The 14,529-nt window shown below is 40.2% G+C and overlaps 1 protein-coding gene across 1 annotated transcript in view; it reads right to left on the bottom strand.

Moving 5' to 3' along the window:
• The window catches only part of RpL24 (ribosomal protein L24), a 47,388-nt gene that overhangs the window by 11,361 nt on the left and 21,498 nt on the right, over positions 1–14,529 (bottom strand). The window contains exon 3 of the mRNA XM_076208425.1: positions 6,753–6,838. Within this exon, the coding sequence (XP_076064540.1) occupies positions 6,753–6,838 (86 nt within the window). The remainder of the gene's footprint in view (positions 1–6,752; positions 6,839–14,529) is intronic.

Genomic DNA, 14,529 nt, shown 5'->3' with positions numbered 1-14,529 from the left:
ATCACAAGTGATGGCACATTGAGGCATATCACTCAATATGACAATAAGCTAGTTGTATACAGAAGACACAGAACTTAGTAAGATAAAATCAGAAGTTAAAATAGATTTAATTATAAAGTATGACAAAGGTAGAAACATGGAACATATGAGAGGAAAAGAGGCAGAATTTGAATGTGTGAGAGGTACCTGAGAAGTATAAGGGTTACTAGGCTGGATAGACTGAGACACAAGGTGAGGAGGACGGGTGGAAAGGGAGTTGGGAGATGGGGTTGATGAAAGAGTATTATGATGGTTTGGACACATGGAAAGAAAGAGTGAGCATAAGGGGTAACCAAGGATGAGATGGTTGGATGAGGTAAAAGGGGCATTGGGAAAGAAGGGAATGTCTGTTGACGACGGACGGGAGAAAACAAAAGATGATGGAGAATGGTTGTGTAAGGATGATGCTGTGATGCATGAATGGGAGTGGGTGGGGGATGGGGGTGAGGGACTATGTGTGAAAGATAAATTGACAAAGCCCAACGGGATTTCTCCCTGTTTTCTCCATTTCTGATTGTGGGGATGGAGGAGGGGTTTGCAGACCCTCCCTTGTGAAGGGGAAAACACCTTTGGTACATTAACAAAGGTCTGATTAGGTAACCAGAAATTAAAGTTCCTAGTTTAAATGTAATTGTCATTTGGTGACAAAGTGAAAGATAGTCATTAAGGGGATCGTCCATTAGAAAAAAAAAAAAAATATATAGTTTGGGGTGAAAGTGGTTGTGATTTTTTCCTAGTAATTGTCTTGTCTCAGAGAACATACCGAGTTTTCAAGTCTTTTATGCTTATACTTTTTTTTTATCAATTTTTTCTTCTTCTATTTTTGAGGGGTAATTTGTGAAAATTTTGAAATTGATTCAGAGGATAGACCTTTGACTGGATATTGATTATTTTTTGTCTTTATAATAGGCTAAGATAGATGAAGAAACGGAGGCAGAATTATGATGTTGAAGGCGTTTTGGATATGAATCAAGTTAAATGTGCAAAAATCAAGTTTTTCAGGAATGAGTGTCACAGTTTTTTTGTTCATGGTTACGGTCCCCTTTCATTATTTAGGATGTTATGGTGTTGAAAGGGTATCGTAGGCACCACCCTATTCTTTGTTGCATGCTTTTGATTAATTACAGGTTTATATGATGAATCCAGTTAGTATCCACCAGGGTTATATTGCTCAGGTTCCAAGCGTGCACTTTTCCTTTTCTTGGCGCGATGCATCTTTGGTGACAGACGATCTATATCTGCCATCCTAAGCTGTTTTATGGCATCACTGGTGGTTTTTGAGGAAATATTTTCAGAATTTTTTTTTTTCGTGATTTTCTGATGGACGATTCATAATGTACGGTATGCAGTCAGGTCCCTGTTGCCATATCGTATGCTATTATTCATCATACAAAAGCATAAATATTGTGCAAAATACAGCTTCTTTTGTTAGCAAATATATGTAACAACAGAAAACGTAATATGCAGTACGCAGCGCACATGACCCAGCCACAGTAGGGTGGGGGTGGGGGGGTACTGTATTATATTTTTTTTAGATAGTAAAAATCAAGATACAGCTTCCATACTCAGCCACGAGATAGCTTATGAGCAACACTTTTAGAGGAAATATTTTCAGAATTGAATTTTTTTTGTGTGATTTTCTGATGGATGATCCCTTTAAGTAGAAAGAATAGAACATTTCAAAATGGGTAACTCAACAAGTCTACTTGATCATAGAACAAACAAGAAAAAGTCAGTTAGGGAGTTGACTAAAGACTATAAGAACGTGTGAACTAATTAACATGTGACATTATATTTCTACAAGAAAGTGTCTCTGTGTGGTTTACATTTGTGTCCGAACTTACATCCTAATTACTATGATGCATTTGAAAAAATGGTAGTTGGAAATGTATAGATCACAAAACATTTTATTAGCAACCCTACCTTTCCAACATAAAATGGTGGTAGCAGTAGGATTTGAATTTGAAGTACATTTACATTAGTGACCCATCCAAATTTCTCCAGTAACTATGACTTACAACGTTCTACAACATATGAAATGAATCGGTGTCAGTGTTACTTCTATATACATTTACAGTGCGAGAACTGTTACCCACCCAAATTTTCAATACATTTTGTATGTTACAACTCGGCTCAACATCTTCACCTCAGATGTATATGACTGTCTTAGTTCCTGATGAGCTCACACACTGTCTTTCCCGGCTCCCAAGTTAACATATCAACGAAGAAAATCATACAACGTTTCTGTGAATGAGCCTCTCGCACAACCCCTAAAATGTTTTAGCCCTACTTGACCAACTTCTACAAGCACCCTTCCATCTATTTCTCTGCAGGGTCCTCACATTGGTGTATGTGTGTCCATATTATACATTACAAAATTAATATTTTACCATAATATGAATTTTGCATTAGAATTAACCTCTTCCATACGGTGCCGCCTACGTAGGCAGCATGAGGAGCAAGTGAATACGCGAGGCTGCCATATCGGCGTCTTGATTATATTTATTGTAGTTGTCCCTGCGTAACTGACATACTCTCTAAACTGGCTTCATCACATTTTCTATGGTTATTAAAATTCACGGGTGAAAGAGAGAACGATCGATATAAGCAGTGACTATTTTTTTATGATGTGAGTATTATGACACAACATCATACATCTGGCAGCTAATGCTGCCTGCGAGATTTTGGCCCGGAGTGAAATGGTTAAAGGGGCCTTCGCGCTCAAAAACGAACTTCGTCAATTATGATTGGAATTTCGCGAATTTTTAATATGTTATATATACATATACCGAGATGTTCACAACCAATTTTCATATCATTTGGTTGAAAAACAATGAAGTTATTAATAAAAAAATATTTTTTGACCAATTACAAAATTTCTATCTCCTCATTTATCCAGAAGACAGGGGTGAATGGAGAATGGTTGTATATGGAAAATGGTGTGATGCATGAGGTGGATTGGACGGGGGAATGGGGGTGAGGTAGTGTGTGTGAGCAAAATTTTTTTTTACACAGCCCGAAGGTATTTCTCCCCGTCCTCTCCTTTATATGGGGGGACGGGGAGGGGGGGGGTCGCCGATTTAATGAAGCGGCCTTGCTGTGGATGTGCTGTGTCCTGCGACACTGATTCTGACCCAGGGCAGTGGACAGGGTGCAGGAATGACCTGTCATCTAGGAGGTGCTAAGATGGGAGGGAGGGTGGAAGGGTGTGGAGTGTTTTCGGGGATGAAATGGGTGGGAATGTTTTTGTGCCTTTTCCTTTTTGGCTACCCCCCTGGTAAGGGGGGAAAAAAGCCTTGGTATATGTATGTATTTATCCAATGACTGAGCATGCTGAAAAAAATCCCACAAATGCTCTATAGCAATACCTAAAAAACCATCGTAACGTTTTTGGAATTTCCTCTTAGTTTAGGAGAATTTTTTTTTTTAGTGTCATTTTTTTTCTTCAAAATACAATATATCGACTTCTATCATTAAAAAAATTCCCATGATAAAAAGTTTGCAAATTTATTCAGCTTTCAAATTATCTAAACCCCATTAAAATCGGCTGAGTAGTTACAGAGGAGATAGAAAAAATGTAGAGAAAAGGGTAGTTTTGAGATACTGAGCTTTGAAGTTCAAAATACATTTCCTTGTATTTTTTTATATTTTTCATTTCGATTTTTTTCTCTGCGCCAATCTTCATGCATTCTATGTCATTCACATGTTATTATAAAGTGTAGCTGGTACCTGGTCCCCCCTTTTACGAGGTATTAGGAGCTCAGAAGGCGAGGGTTTCAGGAAATGCTACGTCTCTCATTGTCGCCAGGTTCGCTTACTAGAAAGCTCACGGCTTGAAATCGGAGCTGAACGATATATAGACTTTATTTGGCAATGAATCAATGTCTTTGTCTTGTTCCTCAAGTGCTTTTGTAATGATGGAATTGACTCCAACCAAGTGAGAAAGAAGATTGTGTGTCCTTCCAAAGTTATGATCAATGACAGTCGCTCGTGATGAAAAGCACTCGGAGCGTTTCATTTGTAGTCTCGTGATGGTATGTCACGCATGCTCAATGTCTGCGGTGACGTCATTTGAGAACGAGGATATGTGGAGTAGAAGGGGTGAGAACACGCGATCAGCTTTAGCAAGACCCGGGTGAGTGCAGCAGCAGCACTGCTCAAGGTCACTGCTATGAGTCGTCTCCAGTAACAACCGAGGCATCTCAATAATTTGATTCAGTTTCTTAGCTTTCATGAAACACACGTTTCTTCTTCGAATGTTTAGGCATTCTTGAAATGATTATAGCTTCAAATAAAAGTTCTATCTATCTATCTCCAAGGAACGACAATTCACTTTCTCTCCTTACAATAATTTGCTCAGCTCATTCACCGAGCGAACAGATCCCAGTGTAGGATATGTTTTCAGCTAGTCTATATTAGTGAATAACAAAATACATCGCATTTGTGCCATTTTTATTGCAATGAAATAACTTAGTCGAACATATGTGCAGCGAAGGTGTACTAGGAAGTGGGGGTGGGGGGCAGAAAAATAGCCAAAACTCCTTTATTTTTTGGTATTTTGCTAAAATATTTCAGGACTGGCTTGCCAAAGGCCACTAGATGACAGGGAATTTTTTTTCGAATATTTCGATTTTTTTTTCGGAAATTTATCACAACGGCCCCCTTAATAGAATTGAAATATTTTTCCCTTATCCTTTGTGCAATAGGGGTATTAAACATCCTCCTTGTTCCACACACCATCATTGCACACCTCATGGCTCCCTCCTTGAATCATCCACATTCCTCCTCCATGCCTAGTTCTACTCTATCTTTCACTCCCTCCTACTCTCCTCTCAGTTTTCTTTTGTACTCCTCCTTTTCTTTCTCATTTAAGCAGTTCACTCTAAGCATCTCCCTACCTTTTGTCCTGTTCTTTTCTCCATCTATCCTCCACTCTCAACTCTTCCACCAAAAAAATGATCTGATATTCTAACTCTCCCCTTAGAACATGTACACCCTTAACCACGTCCATACGGTGACGCCTACGTAGGCAACATGAGGAGCAAGTGGGTACTCGATGATGCCGACGTCGGCATCTTGATTATATTTATTGTAGTCGTACCTATGTATCCTCCATTCTCTCTAAACTGGCTTCATCATATTTTCTATGGTTATCAAAATACATGGGTGAAAGAGAACGAATGATTGAGCACTGACTATTTTTTATAATGTGATTATTATGACGCAACATCGCACGTCGGGCAGCTAATGCTGCCAGACGTGCGATGTGCCCCGGAGTGAAGAGGTTAACTCTTCCTACTAAACTCCTGGTTACCACTATATATAGTCCATTAATGCTCAATCTACCACCTTTCCATCCACAACCCATTCTCATATGCCAAGGCCTTTTCGCCCTTACAAGGGAGGTAGCCAAAAAGTAAAAGGCATAAAATCAGTTCCACCCATTCCATCCCTGAATACACTCCACACCCCTCCACCCTCCCTCTCATCTTAGCACCTCCTGGATGACGGGTCATCCCTGCACCTTGTCCACTGCCCTGGGTCAGAAGCAGTGTCGCAAGACACAGCTCATCCACAGCAAGGCCGCTTCATTAAATCTTAGCGACCCCCCTCTCCATCCCCCCATGCATAAAAAGAGAAGACGGGGAGAAATCTGTATTTGCTATCATCAACTCTCTTTCTAGACACATCCCCACCATCACCTCTCCACTACATTTTTTCCTCTGGAACTCCACTTACAACCACTCCATCTATTGGTTTATTTCCTACCCTAGCATTAAAATCTCCCAACACAACCACATCGACATTTCTCCCTAATCCCTCTATGCACTCATCCAAAAAGCCTCCCTTTCCTCTACACTCTTCTCACTACCAGGCCCATATGCACTTACAAAAACCCATATATCACTCCCCACTTTCACCTTCATCCACATTAACCTTGAAGAACCCTCCACTACATGCTTACCTATCTCTTCACTTAGTATAGCCACCCCTTCTCTCCCTTCTCCTTTCTTCACTCCTGAGAACCTATCAACTACACTCCCAAAGTCAATCTTCCTTCCCTCTTAGTTTCACTCAACGACAACACACCCATCTTTCTTCTCACAAACATACTGCCTTCTCTTTTACTCTCATCTGTACCACATCCACACACATTAAAAGAACCAAACCTTAGGGTACTGGTTGACAAACTCCTGGACCTTCTTATGCCTTTACTTTTTTTTTTTTTTTTTTTTTTTTAAGGAATGTCCCCTTCAGGGACACAGGGAGAAGGATGCCAAGTCCTAATCCTCATCCCATTTTTGTTGCCTCTTATGAACCAAGTGGGAAGACTTGGTGGCAGTATTCTTTCCCCTCCAGCAGTGTAGAGAAGTAAACAGAAGAGAGAATAGCAAGTCTCTCCCCTCTAATACTGCCAATTCTTCCCCATGGTGACAAGTTACATGGTAACGAGTTTATCAATGATCCCAAACCACACCAAATGCTAACTGAAGATATGTACTCTCCATTGGTACTTTATTAGTCATTATGAGCAGTTCGTGGGTTATTCAGTTCTGTTTACATTTGGCAAAATATACCAGGAGAGGCCAGGCAGGTTCACATGACACCCATACAGTAAGAGTTAATCATTCAGCACTACATACATGATTCCCTAACCTTCATGTGAAAAACACTATCCTAACCATTGTTCCTTGAGTAACAAGTCCCCTCACCTGTATAGGGCTGTCCATGTCACCTCACGTGGGTTCCTTTTCATGTGATGAGCAGCTTCACACTTGGCATTGAGGAAAATATAGGTCTGCAAAATAAGAAAGTATTTTAATTCTAGGTTCACTTCCATGCAAATCCTCTCTTACATACACCGGAAGATGTCAAATGCCACTACTGGGGAATATCTACCAATCAGGTACACAGTAGAAACAGTTCAGGGTCATTGCTGAAGCATTAAAAATGGGTGGTTCCAACTTTGGAAAAATCAAGGTATATTTGATGCTCAGGATTAGAATGACAAGTGTGGTACACACATTTTTCTGAAATTGACCAGGTTGATACTTAGGCTACACAGGGAGAAAAATGAATATCAGCAGTTGAAACTATCTACAGGTATTTCTCGATTTACGAGTGTTTAGAATATACGATTTAGGAATAACACTAGGTAAAAAACCTATTCATTTTTTCGTATTCCACACATTATCTAGAATAACACAATGTATAAAATCAAGTAAGCAATAGTAAAATCTAACTGTTCACTTTATGCAATACCTTCAGGAATATATCCCTCGCACAAATAAATTCCTGTACATAACAAGAGCTCCCCCCTCTTATATGGGAGGTAGCCAAGTCAAGGCCTACTCCCACCTATTCCTCTCCCATCAACCTTTTCATTTGAGATCCTAAGGAGTTACAAGTCATCCCTGTATCCCACCCACTGTCCTGTCAGAGGCAAGAATTGAAACTCGAGGAATTTACTTTCCTTTTCCAAGTTAAGTTCCATGACCTGAAACAAGTTTGAATAAATTCCATATCTTGCTAAATAGCAGAAATTGACTAACTCAACTCAAACACATAAAGCTCATTTAACCTCTTCAATAGGAGTCAAAAATTTATACACACGAGGTAGCCTCATGCAGTGGGCTTATAAAAGTTACAGCTGTTATACTTGTTCTTACACACGACGTTTATAACCACAGAAAATGCGATCAGCCCTATTCACAATATGGAGGTCACTCAGCCACAACTACAAAATATAATCAGGTTGCAGACACCAGCATCCTCATATGATACTTGCCTCATGATGCCTACGTACGTGTAACTGGTTAAAGAAACGAAAAGTTTATTGTCAAACTCCAGTACACAAAGTAATGCATGATAATTTGAATTTCTTTCACTGGTGCATAAAATATTTTGGATTCATGAATAACTTACATATAATGGAATTTGAAAAGTAAACATTTTTTAATTCCTTTAAAATATCATTTAGTGCTCGTGTGTGTGTGTGTGTGTGTGTGTATTTACCTAGTTGTATTTTGCGGGAAGGGGAGCTATGTGTGTGTGCACGTGCACATATGAGAAAAAAAAGAGAGAGAGAGAGAGAGAGAGAGAGAGAGAGAGAGAGGAGAGAGAGAGAGAGAGAGAGAGAGAGAGGGAGAGAGAGAGAGAGAGAGAGAGAGAGAGGGAGAGAGAGAGAGAGAGAGAAACTGATTTTAATACCATAAATACAAAGTTAGGACAAGGGCAAATTAGGATAAGATCTACGAACTATCAAAAACTCAAGAAGGCATCTGGTCATCAGAAGGATGCAGTAAAATGAAGCAATAGTGAAGCAACTGAAAACACATGTTGGAAGAAGTAAGGATAATCACTGGCTTGGAGAGATCTAACCACTTTGAGGAAAGTTTGCCAGGAGGGAGAGATGCAAACGGCCAGAGAAATTACCTCCATGGTCATGGAAAACAACTTGGATGCAACCAATCACAATAACTTGATTAGGTTGTCAGTACAAAAGAAACTACTTGCATCGTATGGAAGAAAGGGTCTTCGAGGATGTGATCAGGGGTGAAATTGGGATGGAAGATACATTTTCGAAGTTCATATGGTCCTGGGAGCGAGGAAAATATGAGGTACAAAGAGCGAAAGTGACAAAATGTACAAAAGGGGGACAAAATGTACAAAAGAGATCGGATGACCGTGATCGAACAGATGTCCGTGATGAGGGAAATGTTAATTTTGATGGGAGAAATGTTAATGAGGCACTGAATGTCAATGAAGGACCAAATAATAATATAGAGCAAGGTATAAATAAAAAACAAAATGATAATGTAAGACACGATATTGAAACTCAAAATGTGTCAAAAAGAAATAATCACGAGTTTCTTAAAACCATGTACTTTAATGCTCGTAGTATTAGGAACAAATTTCAAGAAATACAGGCGTATGTCAAAAGCGAAAATCTCGATATGATAGGAATAACTGAGACATGGTTAAATGGTACAGAGTTCGAAGCTGAATTAAATATTGCGGGATTTAAACACTTTCATCAGGATAGAAACCACAAGAAAGGTTCTATTGTACATTAAAAACAATGTTCATGCTTGTGTTTTAGAGAAAGTGAAACAGGATGCATATGATAGTTTATGGGTCGAGTTAACCCAAACAAATGGACAAAAAATGAATATAGGTGTAATATATAGGCCAAAGACATTATCATTAGCAGACGACAAACTGTTATTTCAAGAGCTGTCTAGTTTCTGCAACCGGGATTTATTGATAATGGGTGATTTCAATTTTACTGACATTGATTGGATGACCCTTGAACATGGCCATATAGGTAGTCGCTCGATTGATTTTCTTGGTGACAATTACTTAATTCAGCATGTAAAAGAGCCCACAAGATATGGAAACTTACTCGATCTTTTGATCACTAGCCGTGAAAGCTATCTGATGTAGAAGTCGGTGAATCTGTTGCAACTGGCGATCACAACTTAGTTAGATTCAAACTCCTAAACAATTTTTGAATAGATACTTGCGTTTCTAAAATACCCGAATTCAGACCTGTAGATCAGATGTGGGAAATATTTCAAAATACGCTCACTAAGATGATTCAAACTTACATTCCTTTTAAGGACAGACGTCCCCCTAATCAGGCTCGCCCAAAGTGGCTCGACAAAGAAACTGAAAAAACTATTGCTAAAAAGAGACACGGTTATAAGAAATAAGTGCTCGGGTGCATCTAACGACTATGAAAGTTATGTATCAATACAGAGAGATTTACATACATACATACATATACCAAGGCTAATTCCCCCTTCCAAGGGAGATAGCCAAAAAGGGAAAGGCATAAAAACACTCCCACCCATTTCATCCCTAAATACACTCCACACCCCTCCCACCCTCCCTCTCATCTGAGCACCTCCTGGATGACGCGTCATCCCTGCACCCTGCCCACCGCCCTGGGTCAGCAGTGTCGCAAGACACAGCACATCCACAGCAAGGCCGCTTCATTTAATCGGCGACCCCCCCCTCTCCGTCCCCCTTTGCATATAAGGCGAGGACGGGGAGAAATCCCTTCGGGCTGCGTCAAACTTTACTCACACATACTACTTCACCCCCCACCCCCCCGCCCATTCCTCCTCATGCAGTCACGTCATCCATATACAGCCATTCTCCACTCACCTCTGTCTTCCGTCCTCTCCCTTCCTTCCTCAACAGACATTACCCTCTTCCCCAAAGCCCCCTTCACCCCATCCATCCACCTCATCCTAGGACGTCCCCTCATGTTCACTCCCTCCACATCTGCCTTCCATACCTCTTTTACTAGTCTTTCTTCACTCATTCTTTCCATGTGTCCAAACCATCCTAATATTCTTTCATCAACCCTATCTCCCAAATCCTTTTTCACCCCTGTTCTCCTCCTCACCTCCTCATTTCTCACTCTATCTAGCCTAGTAACCCCCACCATACTTCTCAGACACCTCATCTCAAACACATTCAAACTCCTTTTCTCTTCTTCTCTTATGTTCCACGTTTCTGCCCCATACAGTGCTGTTGGCACAATCACTCCTTCATACAGTCTCCTCTTCGCATCCATTCCCAAATGTCTATTCCTCATTACACTCTTAAACCACCAAGGCATTTACTCGCTTCTCTCAATCTACATTCTACCTCCACCTTCACTCCACCTTTTCCTGCTACACTTGCACCCAAGTATCTAAAACTATCCACTTCCTCCAGTCGTTCTCCCTTAATGTTCACTTCCAGTCTACTGCCACTTTCACCCCTTGTACATCTCATCACCTTACTTTTACCCACATTTATCTTTAGCTTTCTTCTATCACATACTCTCCCAAACTCTGCCACCAGCTTCCTCAATCCCTCCTCTGACCTTGCCACAAGCGCAGTGTCGTCCGCAAACAACAGCTGGCTCACCTCCCACTTTTCTCCATTTTCTTTAACCATCTCCAATCCCTGACCCACCACCCTAGCATTTACCTCTCGCACCACCCCATCCATGTATAAGTTGAACAGCCAGGGCGACATAACGCATCCTTGACCAAGTCCCACCTTTACTTCAAACCACTCACTCTCTCCATTTCTAATCCTGACACATGCTCTACTACTCTCATAAAAACTCGTGACAGCTCCCAAAAGCTTTCCTCCTATCCCATAAATCTGCATAACCTCCCACAGTGCCTTTCTGTCTACCCTATCATAAGCCTTTTCCAGATCCATAAACGCCCAAAAAACATCCTTCCCCTTTCCTATAGCTTTCTCACATATCTGTCTTACCACAAAGATCTGATCTACACAACCTCTACAATACGAAATGAACATCGCTGATAAATCCAAAGAATTCTATAGTTACATTAGAGATAAAAAGGTTATTAGGAATCACATTGGTCCACTATTATCTGCTGACGGTCAACTAGAATATTCAAATGAAGGAATGTGTAATGTCTTAAACAATTATTTTAGCTCAGTATTCGTAAACTAAACACCTCAAAGTGAATTCCAAACTGAAACCTGTGAAAAGTCTAGGGTAAACTTACTCACTACGGTAAATATAACAAAAGAAAAAATTAAAAGGTGTATAGACAAACTCAAAGTTAAAACACCAGGGCCTGACAGTTGGCATCCAAGAATTTTAAAGGAAATAAAAAATGAGATTGTTGTTCCATTAGAAATTATTTTCAAGAAAACCATCATATCCGATGTCCCAAGAGAATGGAAGCTAACTAATGTTACTCCCATATTCAAAAAAGGTGACAAAAAGAAACCAAATAACTATAGGCCTATAAGTTTGACTTCAATCGTAGGAAAAATAATGGAAAGTATCAGAGATGCTATCAAACATCATTTAGAAAGTAACCGTTTGATAAATGATAGCCAGCATGGTTTCAGACGGAAACGTTCTTGCGTGACTAACTTACTCGAATTCTACAACAGTTAACTCCAATTATGACAAAAGAAACAATAGATTTAATATATCTACTTTGCAAAAGCTTTTGATACCGTCCCACACGAAAGGCTACTTACTAAATTAGCTTTACATGGAATAAGTGGTAGCCTATTAAGTTGGACTAGTAATTGGTTGAATGGTCGAAAACTTAAATGGAAAAACTTCTAGATGGAAAAATGTTACAAGTGGAGTTCCTCAGGGTTCCGTTCTTGGGCCACTTCTATTCATAGTATATATGATATAGACCATGGACTTAAATCTACTATTTCCAAATTTGCTGATGATACAAAACTGTGCGGAGTGGCAAATGATCACTCAAACCAATTAGATATTCAAGAAGATTTAGATCAATTACAGCAATGGTCTGAAAAGTGGCTAATGAAATTTAACACAAGTAAATGCAAGGTAATGCACATAGGTAAAAATAACAGTAAGTACGATTACAAGTTATTTGGAAATTCGTTTACAAAAGTGGATAGTGAAAAAGATCTTGCCATAATTATCACTAACGACCTCAAATCATCCAAGCAGTGTATTTCAGCCTGAGAAAGCAAATAAGATTCTGGGACTGATTGCGCAATCTTTTGATTTCAAAAGTCCATCACTCATTAACAAACTATATAAATTGTTAGTTCGTCCACATTTGGAATATGCTGTTTCCATATGGTCACCGAATCTCATTAAAGACATTGACAGACTGGAAAAAGTCTCATTAAAGACATTGACAGACTGGAAAAAGTACAACGGCGAGCCACAAAACTGATTCCAAATATCAAAAATTAATCATACGAAAATCGACTAAAACACATGAATCTGTTTTCCCTAAAAAAGCGTAGACTCAGAGGTGACTTGATACAGGTCTTTAAGATTTTAAAGGGAATTGACATCAAAAGTGACAATTTTCACATTGAATGAGAATCAGACAAGAAACGATGGTCTCAAAGTGTCCGGAAATAGATTCAATTTGGAAGTAGGTAGAAACAACTTTGCCAACCGTGTAGTTAATGAATGGAATAAACTTCCTGCACAGGTAGTGCAATGTAGTTCAGTTCGAAGCTTTAAGAATCATTTAGATAAATACCTAAGTAAGATGCTGTAATGATTATAATTTATCTTATATTATTTGTTTTTGTTTTGTTATCTTTTGTCTGTCTGATTTTCATTTATTATAGTTATGTCAATTTATTATTATTTACTATTTACCTGTTTGTTTATTATTTAACTATACCTATGCATTTATTTGTATTTTATTTATTTACCTTATCATAGTTTTTATTTATTATTTTATTATCATGATTTTTTTCACATCCGACCTAGATATGGATCAAAAGGTCTCCTGTCGGTATGCTCTGCCTTTGTAATCCTTTGTAAAAAGCTGATAGGGCACCTAGTTTGGATGAGTGTCATATGAGAGAGAGAGAGAGAGAGAGAGAGAGAGAGAGAGAGAGAGAGAGAGGGAGGGAGAGAGGGAGAGAGAGAGAGAGAGAGAGAGAGAGAGGGAGAGAGAGAGAGAGAGGGAGGGGGAGAGAGAGAGAGAGGGAGGGAGGTAGGGAGAGAGAGAGGGAGGTGGAGAGAGAGAGAGGGAGGTGGAGAGAGAGAGAGGGAGGTGGAGAGAGAGAGAGGGAGGGGGAGAGAGAGAGAGGGAGGGGGAGAGAGAGGGAGGGAGAGAGAGAGAGAGGGAGGGGGAGAGAGAGAGAGAGGGAGGGGGAGAGAGAGAGAGAGGGAGGGGGAGAGAGAGAGAGAGGGAGGGGGAGAGAGAGAGAGAGAGGAGGGGGCGGAGAGAGAGAGAGAGGGAGGGGGAGAGAGAGAGAGAGAGGAGGGGGAGAGAGAGAGAGAGGGAGGGGGAGAGAGAGAGAGAGGGAGGGGGAGAGAGAGAGAGAGGGAGGGGGAGAGAGAGAGAGAGGGAGGGGGAGAGAGAGAGAGAGAGAGGGAGGGGGAGAGAGAGAGAGAGGGAGGGGGAGAGAGAGAGAGAGGGGGAGAGAGAGAGAGAGAGAGAGAGAGAGAGAGAGAGAGAGAGAGAGAGAGAGAGAGAGAGAGAGAGAGAGAGAGAGAGAGAGAGAGAGAGAGAGAGGGGGGGGAATTATGGATATAGTGAACCTAGTGCTTATATAGTTCCACTTTAAAAGAACAGGGAACAATTGTGAATGTAATAGTTTTGGAGGGATAAGTTCAAGTGTTGTTGGACAGGCATAGGGAAGTGTTTTAATTACAAGGATTAGGAGGGGAAAAGGGAATTGGTGAGGAGCTGTGCGAGTTTAGGAAAGGTAGAGGGTGTGTGGAATAAATTTCAGTTGTAAGGCAGATTTGCAAGAAATGTTTGGCATCCCCCCCCCCTTTATGTACAGGTTGTCGTCGACTTACGACCGAGTTCGGTTCCGACAGACAGGTCGTAAGTCGATCTGGACGCAAGTCGGACTTTATATATATAGTATATATTACCCTTTATATATTATTTTTGTTACTGTCTATATATTGTATATTTTGCATACTGAAATAATCTTAACATCTTTGAACTATGTTGTATAGTATTTTTA

The sequence above is a fragment of the Oratosquilla oratoria genome, chromosome 25, assembly GCF_046742065.1.
Source record: "Oratosquilla oratoria isolate Oo_2021 chromosome 25, ASM4674206v1, whole genome shotgun sequence".
NCBI classification, from domain to species: Eukaryota; Metazoa; Arthropoda; class Malacostraca; order Stomatopoda; family Squillidae; genus Oratosquilla; species Oratosquilla oratoria.
Note: the sequence above shows the minus strand (reverse complement) of the source record. Positions and strands in the feature narration are given on the sequence as shown.